At 39.2% G+C, this 15368-nt stretch overlaps 1 protein-coding gene across 1 annotated transcript in view; it reads left to right on the top strand.

The window, feature by feature from the left end:
- RORB (RAR related orphan receptor B) overlaps positions 1-15162 on the top strand; it is a 63131-nt gene extending 47969 nt beyond the window's left edge. Inside the window, exons 8-10 of the mRNA XM_043487298.1 lie at positions 443-553; positions 3502-3614; positions 14620-15162. Of these exons, the coding sequence (XP_043343233.1) occupies positions 443-553; positions 3502-3614; positions 14620-14775 (380 nt within the window). The 3' untranslated portion in view covers positions 14776-15162. The remainder of the gene's footprint in view (positions 1-442; positions 554-3501; positions 3615-14619) is intronic.
- Positions 15163-15368: the final 206 nt, after the last annotated feature.

The raw sequence follows: 15368 nt of genomic DNA, 5'->3' as shown, positions 1-15368 counted from the left end.
TAATTTTGACTTTCATTACCTGGTCAAGACATTGCCCAATTTTCTCATTCTACAATCATCACTAAATCACTTCTCAGGTTGTCCTGATGGTTCAGCAGGTGAAGAACCCACCTGCAGTGCAGGAGACACAGGAGATGGGGGTTTGGTCCCTGGGTTGGGAAGATCCCCTGGAGAAGGGAATGGCTACCCACTTCAGTATTTTTGCCTGGAGAATCCCATGGTCAGAGGAGCCTGGTGGGTTCGTGAGGTCCCAGAGTCAGACACAACTGAGTGACCAAGCACACAGCAGAGCACAGATCACTCCTTCTGGTCAGGAACTTGGAAATATTTTTCCTGTGTGCTTAGTATGCAAGTCCTTGAATAATTTCTTGATTATGGGACTTTTTCTTACCGTTATACCATTCTATTCAAGTATTTTCACTTGATTTGCCTTCTTTTATAGGTTCTGATGACTTAGTGAATGAAGCATTTGACTTTGCAAAGAATTTGTGTTCCTTGCAGCTGACTGAGGAAGAGATTGCTTTGTTCTCCTCTGCTGTTCTGATATCTCCAGGTAGGGAGGTCTGAGGTACTTACCATTTAAAAAAAAAAAAAAAAACTGTTTTGCTATCTTTAACATGAATTGCACCTATCCAAGCCAAGGTTCACTGGAGAAATTTTAAAAGAACTATATTTTCTTTAGCAAGCTTGTGATATTTTTGGACAATTCAAAGAAAAGTACCCTCATGTTAATTTGAACGATCCATTTGGTCTCAAATGCAAGAGTAGCGTGTGTGGTAAGGTTGACTCCAGATTCAGAAAAGAATCATCATTTCTTAAGGGATAAATGAAGAAAAATAGTGGCCTGAGTTATAACTAAGTTCTCTTTTGATTTTAAGAATAAAGGACACAGAAAAAATGTCCAATAAGGTGAGACTTGGAAATATACCTGAATGAACAAGCCAGCATAGGGATTAAAAAAGTAAAACATATACTTTCTTTTCTTTAAATATCTGTTTCACTGGCCTTTCTATCCAAATTAAAGTTAGCATTCTTCCTTCAGGCAAATGCTGGTGCCTCTTTGTTGTTGTTTAAAGCAATATTAGAAGCTTTAAGGACAGCAGAGGTAAAAATGGCTCCTACTAAAGACTGGAAAAGGAAGGACCTCTGATGTGGTCGTAGAGACTCTAGAACAGGTTCTATCACCAAATATCTGGGTGACCTTAAACACTTGACCCCTCAGAATCTCAGTTTCCTCACCTGCAAAGAGGGTTGAGTTTCATAATAATAAAGACCCAGTCTAGCTCTGAAATGCAACAAACAGCAGAAAGTTTTCAAAGCAGGTAAGGTGTGACATTTATAGATCAAATAGCACTATAGTCTTTGAAATTCTGTTTAAAAGCATGTGCCAGCTTGAACCTGTATAGAATCCTAATAAATGCATGGTTCCTTCCTCAACCAGAATGAAAAGTCAGAGCTGCTCATTCAGTCATCTGTTGGGTTAGATTTGAGGTCAAGGAATAGCAGTGTCATTAACAGTTCTCTATAGAAAGAAAGACACATTCCTGGTCATTTTTATAGTCAAGAGACTCATTCCTTCTATAACCCATTTATCTCTAGAGACTTGCTCTTTTCTCTTTTCTTACACCTAACACATTTTTCAGCGAGGCTGGAAGGAATTAATCTTCCTGGTGATGGGACTTGTTGACATATCACTACTAGCTATGTGTACCCACAATACAGCCTTTATACTTTGTATCTGGTAGACTTTATTTACTTATTTTTTAAATTTTTTAATGATTTTTTAAAAATTTGATTCTGTTTTTTTATTACTTTATCAAAAATGGAAATTAGTTATCAATTGGCATGTTATTACTAACAGTTTCTTTTGTGGCTCTGTCTAAAATAAAGTTGTTCCTCCAAGCTTTTTCCTTGTTTTTTTTTTAACCCTAGAAGGTTTTCCAGACTTGGCAGCACAAAGATAAATGGAAGAAGTGACAAGAAAGATTTATTTCTAGTAGCAACCAAATGCCAAATAATTTTCCTCCTGCCATTTTCTCATTGCATTTGATTCTTCCCATCGATTATAGTTCAGTAGAAGATTAATTCTAAGCCTGCAAGTCTATGATGAAGCAGGTGGTTTCACTCTGATTCCTGCTTCCTCAAAGGAAGCAATACAAATTCACTGTCCTCTTAGGTATGTGTGTGGCAAATCAGTAAATTCCCAGCAGCAAATATTTAAGACACAATATATCAAATCTAAACAATCCATGAAGATAACTGCCCCATTTGAAAAGCAAACATGCTTCTTATGAGTGAAAAATCAGCTGAACTATGAGCCTTTTTCTAGGAAGAATATGCTAAAGCCATCAAATTCCACAGAGTTTGGAAGTGAAGCATGAGGTTTAGCTTATTCTACCCTGTGAGGACTCTTCCAGCCCTGGTCACAGACCCACACTCAGAGGCTTCTAGAAGCAACTCCAAGATACTGTGTTTGCCACCTTGGCATAGTGCCATATTCAAAGAGGAAAGACAATATTCCAGCCTGTGGAGGCTCCATCTCATGCCAGACCTACCCTTCCGCCCAGGTTCTTGCCATAATAGTTACTGTCTATTCAGCTCCGGATGGTTTAGGGAAGGGAGAAGCAGGGAAACTTAATGTATTCTGATTGACAATGGTCACTAAAGGTTTTTGTGCTCACTTACGTAAGGGTTCGCTTAACTGTTGGCTAGACTTGTCCTGGCCCTGTCTAGGATTACAGAATCGAGTTTCTCACCTGACCTGAACTGTGTTCAGAAGGATCATGTGAAGTTCTTTTCCATGAGTATTTGTTCAGCATTTGGACACTCTGGGTGTCTCTTCACTGAAGTTTCAACCTAAGGCATTGATGCTGGACTGAATTTTGTCACCATGGTATAAAGCATCTAGGAAGAAAGAAGAACGAGATGAAAGAACAAAGAGAGGGAGGGAGGAAAGAAAAAAGAAAGTAGAAAAGGCTAAAGGAAAGGAGGGATTATCCTAGCCATTACTTAAATATTCAATATAGAACCAGAGGACTCAGGATTAATTTTTATATTGATTCATGTTGATACTATATAAATTATAACAGCTTATATAAAAGAAGGGAGATCCTGAATACCAAAAATGCTCCTTTACAATAGATTTTCTTCACTTCTATAATTCATTTCTTCACAAATCATTAACTTAGACTTTGAAAGAAAATCTAAGCATATGTCCAGAGAGTGAGTAAGAGATGTAAACTGCAACAGACAGTAAGACACACGGAGTGTCTTTGAATCACTGTGTCTTTACCTCCATCCTGATTTCCTGTCAGCGTTTTGTACATTACTGTCCTCATGGCATTGCTTATAAACTATTCATTTTAGAAAAATAATTACATGTCTTCAGAAGCAATTTAGACTAATTTGAGTTAGGTCTAGATCTCAGCACTTACATATGTAGGTGAAATACAACAAAACTTACATTCTGTCCCCTTCCTACCCACCCTTTTCCTTTCTCAGACCGAGCCTGGCTGATAGAACCAAGGAAGGTCCAGAAGCTTCAGGAAAAAATTTATTTTGCACTTCAACATGTGATTCAGAAGAATCACCTGGATGATGAGACCTTGGCGAAGGTAGGTCCTCAGAGCACAGACCCCCCGCCACTGACAGAGCCCAGTGAGCAGGGGAGGGCTAGTCACATAAGGCAAGGGACATTTCTCATCAGCAACAAGATCTGAAGGTTACCAAAGGTGGCATAAACTTCGAGTGTGCATTTTAAAAGGGACACTAGGAAACTATAATGAATTGAGAGGACAATAACTTCTTAGTCAAGGATGATATTGATGGGTCTGAACCCCAGATAGAGGAAGACACATTATAGGAACTGAGGGTGCTTATCTGAAGAACAAAAGCTTATCTGAAGAACAAAAGCAAGGAGACAAGTCTTCAAAAATCACATGTGAAGAAAGAGGAGATTTTGTCCACTTGGGAGTCTGGTCTAGACAAAAGAATGGTTAGATTTTTGTTCAAAATAAGGATGATGAGAACTGCTGAACAGAGGGTAGACCACTGAGTGGAGTGAGGTCCCTGTCATTGGTCAGATTCTTAGAGATACTGCCTTGTCTCCTTGCCGATATGTTGTGAATGACAGTCCTACCCAGAGGAGAGGATTACACTGATGCCTTGTAAATTTTCCTTCAACTCGAATCTCCTCACTTCTAATCTGGGATTCTTTCAAAATGAAGTATCTCAAGGGCAGACTGCATGCACAATGCTTTCCATTTCATTCACAATTCAACTTAATTAAAAATAGTGATCCTTTAGAAGAATTCTGGAAAAAGTTATGTACCAACATAAAATGATCATAAGAGAAATAAGGAGTTTTCTAATGATATCTAGCATTATTTTAGATCCTAAGGTATCTTAAATTTCTTAAGAATTGGAGTTTTTTTAGAGGTTAAGCAACTAAGAAGTAGAGCTTGTCCTCAAAGATGATAGTTAACCGACTCTATATTTTTATCATTAAAACTCTCCCACTCTGCTCTTGAAGTTCTTTATTTTAAAAGGGGGGGAAGGGGGACTCTGCTGGAGATACGATCAGATTTTACTTTGCACTTACAGAGTACTGCCATAAAAAAACCTCCATGAGTTAAATATGCTGCTTCATTATGGTAACATTTTGCTAAAATTAACACATCACTAGGAAGAACATTTCTACACCATAGAGTGATAGTTCTCTTTGATGTAACTTGTCACTTACCACGTGGGCAAGGACAAATCCCATGCTCTTCCTCCCAGGTAAGAGCAAAACTTCAACATGCTTTCAGATACACTGGGCAGAAATGATGATAATGTGGATATATGCACCTGTCTCTCTAATTGCTGTGTAGCATGTATGCATAAATGCATCTGGTTAGTTAATGTTGGCAGGAAGAATGTTTCCTGAATTTGGATCTCTCAAAAACTTTGGTCCCCATATTTACCACCCTAAAATCCAGAGTTAGACAAAAACTATTCCATTTCAGGGGATCATCATCTTATCAGAAAACCATGGTTCTTTCATCTGTAAAATGAAGTTTATAATTTCTAATTCCTTTAGAAAAGTATAGGTTCAAATGAGATATATACACTGCATCAATTCTAACACACTGTGACATGGTGATTATTACTTCCCCAAGACAGTAACCCGTGTGCTTATACCATTTTCTACTACTTGGTTGGTATCCTGATGGTGATCTGAGGTATTTGGGGGTAGAAAGGAGGCAGAAAAATTGAAGATGAAAAATTCAGTTCAGTTCAATCGCTCAGTTGTGTCTGACTCTTTGTGACCCCATGGACTGCAGCATGCCAGGCCTCCCTGTCCATCCCAACTCCCAGAGTCCATCCATCCATTGAGTGGGTGATGCCATCCAACCATCTCATCCTCTGTCGTCCCCTTCTGCTGCCCTCAATCTTTCCCAGCATCAGGGTCTTTTCCAATGAGTCAGCTCTTCACATCAGGTGGCCAGAATATTGGAGTTTCAGCTTCAACATCAGTCCTTCCAATAAACAGCCAGGACTGATCTCCTTTAGGATGGACCAGTTGGATCTCCTTGCAGTCCAAGGGACTCTCAAGAGTCTTCTCCAACACCACAGTTCAAAGGCATCAATTCTTCAGCCCTCAGCTTTCTTTGTAGTCCAACTATCACATCCATACATGACCAATGGAAAAACCATAGCCTTGACTAGATGGACCTTTGTTGGCAAAGTAATGTCTCTGCTATTTAATATGCTGTCTAGGTTGGTCATAACTTTCCTTCCAAGGAGTGAGCGTCTTTTAATTTCATGTCTGCAGTCACCATCTGCAGTGATTTTGGAGCCCCCCAAAATAAAGTCTGATACTGTTTCCACTGTTTCCCCATCTATTTGCCATGAAGTGATGGGACCAGATACCATGATCTTAGTTTTCTGAATGTTGAGTTTTAAGCCAACTTTTTCACTCTCCTGTTTCACTTTCAAGAGGCTCTTTAGTTAAAAGTATGTAATAGAAAAAAAAAAATTAAAACACCAAGTAAAGTCAGCTTAATTCTCCTTTTTCCATCTTTAGTGGGAAAGGTATACAATTATTTTATTTTTTAAGTATAATTAACATACAACATTATATTAGGCTTAGGTATATGACATAATGATTCAATATGTGTATATGTTGTGAAGAGTCATGTCCGACTCACAAAGACTCAGACATGACTGAGCAACTGAACTAAACTGATATGTTGTGAAACGAACACCACAGTAAGTCAAGTTATATCCATTCAGTTCTTTTCTTATGGAAAGAGAATGTTGTAAATCTGGGAATCAGAGAAAGTGTTAGAAAGGATAATTTCTTATATAAAATTCACTGGAGTCAAATGACAAAGCATTGCTTCCACTGGTCACGTGTGGATATTGAGTTTCTGTGTGGACCTTTCACTGTAATGGTCATCATTTGATAGGATGTTATGTGAACTAGGGGCTTCCCTGGTGGCTCAGAGGGTAAAGAATCTGCCTGCAATGCAGGAAACCCAGGTTCATTCCCTGGATCAGGAAGATTCCCTGGAGAAGGGAATGGTTACCCACTCCTTTATTCCTGCCTGGAGAATTCCATGGACAAAGAACCTGGCGGGTTACAGTCCAAGGGATCACAAAGAGTTGACGATGACTGAGCAACTGACACTATGTGAACCAATGTGGAGGGACCATGAGATGGAAAGAGAATTGGGATCTCATTTCTCCCTGCTCTGGACCATGTGGTTTTGCATAAGTCACTCCATTTGTCTAAGTCTCAGGTTCAATTGTACTGGGGAAAGGGAAGGGACAGGCAAGTCTCTTGAGTCCCTGACTGCCTTCATACTCTAAGGACAATGGCACCATTGACATATAGGGACACCCTCTCATCAAACCCATGCTCTCCAAAGGAAATAAACAGTTTTATCTAAATCCAAGGAAAACTGTCCCACCAAACCACCGATACTTTTCATATTTTCAGAAATTTCTTCTTTCACCTTCATAGCCATGGAGCTCTTCTGCCTCCATGACACCCCTAAAAGAGTGACCTCTCTGGGCAATCGGGCACACAGTATGGAACTTACCTCCAGAAAAAATGTGCACATGTGCAACTGCTGTATTCAAGTCCAGGGGTTTGGGTTATAGCCTCAGTAAGCGGGGTAGATCTGCTTCTGTGCAAAGGACAAAGACTGTTAATACTGCCAGCCAGTCTGACCCTGAACAGGTATAGCCGGCTTCAAGTGAGGTGCAGGGTTCAGACACAGTCATTAGATTTCATCTGGAAAAAACTGTCTCCAAAACACTTTCTGCATGCCCACTTCCTGAAATTAAAGTTTAAGTAGCAATGCCTTATAGCTTTGACCAAACTTGGACCTGGAGAGGATTTTAAATTCAGGAATTTTAATCCATTAACTAAAAGTTCTCAACCCCTGTGTATTAATCAGTTTATTTATTTTTTTTGTTTGTTTGGGGTAAAAACAAATAATCTAGTTGCCTCTTTTCATGATCATAATGATAATATGTAGCATATATATAACGAACCATCAGAACTGGCTTAGTTACTCTGCACAAGTGACTTAACCTCTCTGTGTCTCAGTTTTCTTATTTGTAAAATGTGATTAAAGATAGTATTGATGTCATATGGTTATTCTGAGGACTGAATGAGATCAAATATAAGCATGGTACATGATTCATAACCAATATGTAAGTGCTGTTGTTGTAGCTGCTGTGGACAGAAGAAACTTTGTTTCCGCAGGGAAATGTTTTATCCAAGAAATGGGTATATTTGAACTAATCACTGATGAATGCATACTGTTTCAAAGGATGGGAGCTACAGGTTTAGGGAGGTGAAGTATGACATTCCAAGTAATGGGGGCAATGATATATATATATATATATATATATATATATATATATAAGAAAGTATAAGCTGTATGCAGACTATGAATAATAGTTAGCTTTGGCTGGATCCCGGATTTGAGAAGTGAGGAAATGAGATAACACTGGTCACTCTCACTAAAGCCTACAAAAGAAATACATATATATTGGAGAAGGACACGTCAACCCACTCCAATATTCTTGTCTGGAAAAATCCCATAGACAGAGGAGCCTGGCAGGCTACAGTCCATGGGGTCACAAAGAGTCAGATACCACTGAGCGACTAAACATGTATATACATATATGGGCTTCTCTGGTGGCTTAAACAATAAAGAATCTGACTGCTGGTTCAGGAAGATCCCCCAGAGAGAGGAATAGCTACCCACTCCAGTATTCTTGCTTGGAGAATTCCATGGAGAGAGGAGACTGGCAGGCCACAGTCCATGGGTCACAAAGAGTTGGACATGACTGAGTGACTATCACTTACTATGCATATATATGTATATGTATGTATGTATGTATATGCATATATACACATATATTTTTAAGCCCCATATGACTAGGGGAGGCAGCCCATCTGTTCTCTGGGCTTCACTTTTTTTTGTCTCCTAAATAAGGAGGTTGGACTGGATGGTCGTTAAGGTCCCTTCAGTATAATATTCTTTGACTCTAGAAGAGAAAAACAAAGGTTCCTTCTAGCATCTTCTTTTGCATTCCAGTATTCAGTCCTGTGCAGTAGTTTTAAGGATTCTTTAGATGTTCTGCCACTACAGTAAGTGAATAAATAGACAGATTTCTCCAGGCCTTACAGATTCCAATGAGTACTCTATGCACTGTAGTACTGAATTTAGGGTGATATTCTAGTCCCAAAGCATACACTGTTTATAAACCCCACATCCAGGGGTCAGCATTCCCATTAGGCTTTCTGTTTCTGGCAGAACAACAAAACTATCATCAATACAGAGAGGGGAATTCTTCTACTGTAGCAGTAGCAAGTTTCTAAATAAAAGCTTATATGAGGGAAGGTTGTTTACACAGCCCTACTTTACAGTGTTAATAATTGAGATCTTTATCTGAAAGAAATCACTCCTAGTCACTCTCACTTTAGTAAGCACTATTAGGATACAGATTTAGGGGAAAAAAAAAACAAAAACAAAAAAACAGCTTTGTTGACTCATAGATAGAGTCTATGGAGCAAGCAAACTCTGATTGAGAGATCAGTGAAAACTGCCAAGGGTCATTTACAATGATTTTCATTGCTTTCTCAGTAAGATCAAAAGGGACTATGTCATGATTAATAATGGGATGTTTACGCCTGAAGCCTGCTTATTCTTTGTGCAGGACACTAGATGGCACATTAGAATTCCTAGCAGGTGGGCCTGGGATTCATCAGTTTCATCCTGATCAGCAGTCTGTCCAGTCACCACTTGAGTCCCTGCTCAGATGATGTGGCCTCGTGGTCTGAGCCTCCCCGTCCCCCTTCATATTTGGTTAGGAATTTGTTTTCCATTTAAATTTTCTGTACTTTCTTAAACGACAACATACGTGCTGAAAGTTCTTGACTCGTCAGTGTTTAGCTCAATGAATCAACATGCAATTAACATGCCGGTGTAACCACTGCCCAGGTAAGACTGAGCACCCCAGAAGCCCTGCTCAGGTTTCCTCAAGTAGGACATACCCTGTAAAATAATGCAAGAAGAGGCAAGATTACAGAAAACAGTCCAACAGATCATCCAGGGTTTCTAATTCCAAATCAATTCTCAAGAAATAGCTTTCTTAGGGAATAGTTTTCTACTTCAGCCTACATGTATCATGAGTATGTATTGTGTGCCAGATGCAGGGGAGGGAGCAAAACATAATACATAGTCTTGGCCCATGAGTGGTTTCCTTGAGGAATCCCTGAGAGAGATCAGATTATTTCAGCTCATGTTAGTCATTTATAGTTTGCTGGCATACACTATATGTCCCACACCCAGAAATTTTAGGGATTGTCTGTCAGACTTAGTCTATAAGAAGAAGAGAAGTGTTGTTTGTTTTTTGGCTATTCCACAAGACATTCAGTATCTTAGTTCCCCGACCAAGGATGGAACCCATTCCCCCTGCCATGGAAGCTCTGAGCCTCAAACCACTGGACCACCAGGGAAGTTCCAGAAGAGAGGTTTTGATGTTACTCCCCACTCATGAAGTTGCAAGTTGATGTATTGGTTAGGACTCTTGAGTTACAAGGAACAAGAACCAACTCCCACTAGGAAAAGCAAGAAGAAAATAATAAAATTAGTGGAGAGAAATCTCATGGAACCTAAGGTCAGAAATCAAGGCCCCATTCAGGAAATGCTGGGACAAGAAATTAGGAAGCCTTCAGAATTCTTCATCTCACAAGTTTATCTTTCTTTAGATACCTGCTTTCTTCTTCTCCCTCTCTGAACACCAGTTTTCTCTGCTTCCCTGGTCTTGGTGAAATATGGCTAGCTCTTAGCTCCTTAGGTCACTAGAAAGTAATTCACAAAGTACATTTAGAAAGTAATTTGCTGGCTCTCCGTCTGATTCCTGATTCCAATCCCAGCTGAAGCAAGTGTCTGCTTCCACTTTAGTCTGCCATTCCCGGAGTAGAGAAAACATCCCAAACAGCATGGATGTCAGGATGGAATGAGGATGGTGGAAGAGGGCTGTGTCCTGAACAGATACCTCAAATTCAGTGTTGGAAGTCTAGGCCAAATATCTAGAGTTAGCTAAACAAAAACTCCAAAAAGAGTGAATGGAGAAGACGAATGTATGTGCAGCCTCACTGGATATTTCCTGTCTCTATCAGTGCTTCTGTGGTTTCTTCTGCTTTAATCAAGCCATTGTTGACTTCCTGCTTCATGTTGGAGGGCATCATGATGACCTGAAAGCCCACATGAGCATGATCTCTAGTTTTCACCTTTGCATCTCTAGTTCCCTTTTTTCAACATCAAATGTGCCAATTATAAAATTGTGGGTTTTCTCATAAAACCACCCTCTGGAAAGAAGCATAGGATTATTTTCTCTTCTCAAACAGCTATTTTTCTTCTTGTAGACCCCTGTAGGTATAAGCTGAAGCTTCCTTCTTACAAGAAATGTTTATCATAAGAGAGTGAGATGAGTAGGTGAGTGTGAAAATGCCTTTTTCTAGACCCTCTGTCTACTCCTGCCATGGGGATTATTTAAACATGATGAAACCTCATGATGATTTGAAATCAACTACCCTTTCCATCTCCAAGTGCTTCTAGATCACCACCCCCTGCTATTTAAAAAGTTGTTGAAACTTCAACTGCTGCTGAGGCTTCTCTGAGCTCCTTTCGACATGGAGGTTTCCCAGCTGCAGTACATTATATCTTCTCAACCCAGGGTTTGAACCCACTTCTCCTGTGTCTTCTGCATTGGCAGGAGGATTCTTTACGACTGAGCTATCTGGGGAAACCCCAACACACAATACGTGTGTGTGTTCTCAGTCACTTGTCATGTCCGACTCTCTGCAACCCCATGGACTGTAGCCCACCAGGCTCCTCTGTCTGTGGGATTATGATGGCAAGAATACTGGAGTGAGTTGCCATTTCCTCCTCCAGGGGATCTTCCTGACCCAGGGATCAAACCTGCATCTCCCGCATCTCCTGGATTGCAGGTAGATTCTTTACTGCCGAGCCATCTAGGAAGCAAACATACAATATATAAAGAATCAATTTTTGTTGCTTGGTTAGGAGCTAAGCTGGTTTCTTGCCCTCCATGTTATTTGGCTGAACAAGCTTGACCTTGACTATTTCTCTCCCTGAGGGAAGCATTACTGTCATAGATGGTTTATATTGACTCACTTAACCCTTACAACAACTCTCTGAGGCAGGGACTGTCATAATTGTCATCTGACAGATAAAGAAGCTAATAGGTTAAGTGACTTGTCCAAGATCACACAACTGTAAAGAGCAAGTCAGGGATTCAAACGCAGTCAGGCTCATTGAAAGCCCATATTTTTATCACTAGACTAATCCTCTTTATGTAGTATTTGTGTTTCATAGGGAACTCAGGAAATTTCATTACTTGTCTCTCACCAAAGTAATAGAACCGAGCAAATGAAACCTTCCCTCTCTAGACATGATAATTTCTTATCAGCCTCCAGAAAAGGAGCTAGCTTGACACTCAGTTACCAGGACTGTTTCTTATATTATAAAGAATTTACTTGTCAATTTTAAAAAAACAGTTGTAAATTTATAAGATTTGAACCTCTTAACAGTGCTTCTCAAAGTCTATTCTATGGACCCAGTGCACCAGTATCCTCAGGATATGTATTTCAAACATGAAATCTGAGCTCCACATCTAGGTTTCATGAAACAGAATCCCTACAAGTGTATTGCAGTAATTTGCATTTTTAGGAAGCACCCCAGCGATTCTTGTGCACACCAAAGATTGACAAGCATTACAGAGTTGCATCTGGGTGTTTTAGGAACTCTGCACATCATCAGTTCAACTGCAGATGATTACAGAAAGCTTTCAAAGCCTCTGTGCATTCGGTAGCTATTTCAGGGAGAATTGTAATGTGCAAGAAGTGTTCCGAAATTGTTACAGTCTCCTTCTGTGTGAACCAGCTGGTTAAGAAAGCTTGAATAATTTCCCAAGGGACTCTATTGAGTGGACATTTGTACACTCTTTACCTATGAAAATATAGAAAAGACACAGCTTTCCACCAGGATTCAAATCAAATCTTTCAGAATGGGATTCTGATCATCTTTCTTAAAATTCTTCCAAAGACCTTAACAGAGACCGTGAGACCTAGCATAACCTGACTATGCAGCCTCCCCAGCTTTATCCTTGAACATGCTCATCCACTGCTCCAGGGACACTGAACTTCTTTTAGTTCTAATACCGCATATGATCCTGGAACATATTATACACCCCCAGCCCCAGCATCTGGTTAGCTCTCTCTCTCTCCCTTCAGAACCCAGCTTAAATGGCCCTTTCTCAGAAGTGTCTGCCTTGAAGAAGTCAGAGCATCCTATTATCCACCACTTCTCCTAGCATCGTTCCTCCATGGCACTCGCTGTAGTTTTTCAGTCTGCTTTTGACTGTGGTCATATTCAGCTGTCTTCCCACATAGATTATAAGCAATATCACTACTGTTTTGTGAATTCTGGTGTCTAGTAGAAGTGTCTGCTACCAGTTTAAGTACCTCATAATGTTGAAAAGTCCTGATTCTCAGTCTAAAATTTAACATCCATTCTGTAAAGATTCTACAGTTGTTTTTTTTTTTTTTTTATCATTTCTATCCCTATGACTAAATAGCAGTGAACTGAAAATTCTGAACCCCAGACTTCTTTGTGTGTTCTAGATCCCTTTAATGAATATGTCAACAGCTGTAATCCTGGTGCTATTTTTAAATGGCTCATAGTATGGTTATATAGTCATTAGTTGTTAAAAGGAAAGTTAATGAAAGAGTGGAAATTTCTGATTTTGAAAAGTCACAAAGTAACTAATTAACTATTTCCTCCTTTACTTCAAAGGCTGAAATGGTTTCTTATTATTGAATAGGGTAGGGAGAGCAATGAGCCTAATTGGTGATTAGATGGGTTTATTTTATTCCATCATTGCTTTCAAGTGTACCTTTGGTCAACTATATGAACTATCAAGCTTATCTTTTGTAATAGTATTATCTATATGAGAGTATTTCTTATTCCCACAGTAATTTGATCACAATGATACTTAGTTTTAAGCAATTTTGACACTAAATGATGGATTCAGTGTTTCAGAATTATAAGTGTGTTAAAAGCTAGAATTGTCCAGAACCTGAAGACATATATAGCATTTAACAAACTGTGGGTATTTTAAATGATTAAAACACTGTCTTCTGGGTAATTAAATTTAAAAAAATTATATCTTACATGATACTAACATATCAAAACCTAACAGTTATAAGTGGATGTTCTCAAAAAAAAAAAATAAGAGGATGTTCTCCCACGACTTTTTAAAACACCTCCCCAAGGAAGCTGAGTGCCAGTGACCACCCAAATTCTCCCTTGATTAAATATAGGTTTCATTTTATGCATTAAAGTGGCAAAGGATTAGAAAGATAGTGGCAGGCTAGTGACCTTGACAGCAGAGCAGTCCAGATCATTGTGAATTACACCTCATATGGTTTATGTTATACCTTTCTAACACTCATCTTCCAAAACTAAACATCTGACATTCATGTTTAAAAATCTATGGGAAATGGTAGATAAGGATATTTGCTAATTGTGTTTCATGCCTACAGTATTCTTAGCACTTTCATATTAATTTCATCACTTGGTTTATACAACAACTCAATGAAATAGATGCTACGAGTAAGTCCATTTTACAAATGAGGAGACTGAGACACAGAGGGTGTCACAGACACACAGCCATTTAGCTGTTTTAGAACCAGGATTCCAACCTAGTCAGCCTGCCCGGCCAGCACCTCCTCCTAATGATTAGACTAAACTCCCTTCCATACATACTTTCTATAAGAACAATGAACTAGGAAGCTTGGTTCTGCTTTCTTTCCTTCGCCTTATTTTCTCTTTAGAGAGTGGGGGAGGAAGGTGTTTTGTTTTGTTTTGTTCTAAAGGAGAAGCTGAAAGTGAGCCCTCTTTCTTTTTGAACATCTTTTTCCAAAGTCGGTTCCCTTCATCTGGGGCCAGGAAGGACACTGATTCAGGAGACAGAGCACTAATGAGCTTTCCTCTTTGTCTCCTTCCCTGTCTCTCCACTCTGCAGCTAATAGCCAAGATACCAACCATCACAGCAGTTTGCAACTTGCACGGGGAGAAGCTGCAGGTATTTAAGCAATCGCATCCAGACATAGTGAATACACTCTTTCCTCCGTTGTACAAGGAGCTCTTTAATCCTGACTGTGCCACCGTCTGCAAATGAAGGCGACAAGCGAACTGTCTCATAGTCGTGGAATGCATCACCATTAAGACAAAAGCAATGTGTTCATGAAGACTTAAGGAAAATGTCACTACTGCAACATTAGGAATGTCCTGCACTTAATAGAATTATTTTTCACCGCTACAGTTTGAAGAATGTAAATATGCACCTGAGTGGGGCTCTTTTATTTGTTTGTTTGTTTTTGAAATGACCATAAATATACAAATATAGGACACTGGGTGTTATCTTTTTTTAATTTTATTCAGGTATGTTTGGGGAAACAACTGTTTATAGAATTTTATTGTAGATATATACAAGAACAGAGCAGTACTTTACATGATTACTTTTCCTGTTGATTGTTCAAATATAATTTAAGAAAATTCCACTTAATAGGCTTACTGATTTCTATGTTTTTAGATAGGCGATGCATGTGTAAATTTGTAGCTGTCTTGGAAAGCACTGTGCAGGTATGTGATAAGTATATAATATCTGAGAATATTATATATGACTATTACTTATACACACACATGCACTGTGGCTTAAAATACCATACCTACTAGCAAAGGAGGTTCAGTCAGGCGCTCTTATGTTATTTA

This window comes from Cervus canadensis, chromosome 14 (genome assembly GCF_019320065.1).
Source record: "Cervus canadensis isolate Bull #8, Minnesota chromosome 14, ASM1932006v1, whole genome shotgun sequence".
Taxonomy (NCBI): Eukaryota; Metazoa; Chordata; class Mammalia; order Artiodactyla; family Cervidae; genus Cervus; species Cervus canadensis.
The sequence above is the reverse complement of the archived record's forward strand: the minus strand, read 5'-3'. Positions and strand labels throughout refer to the sequence as shown.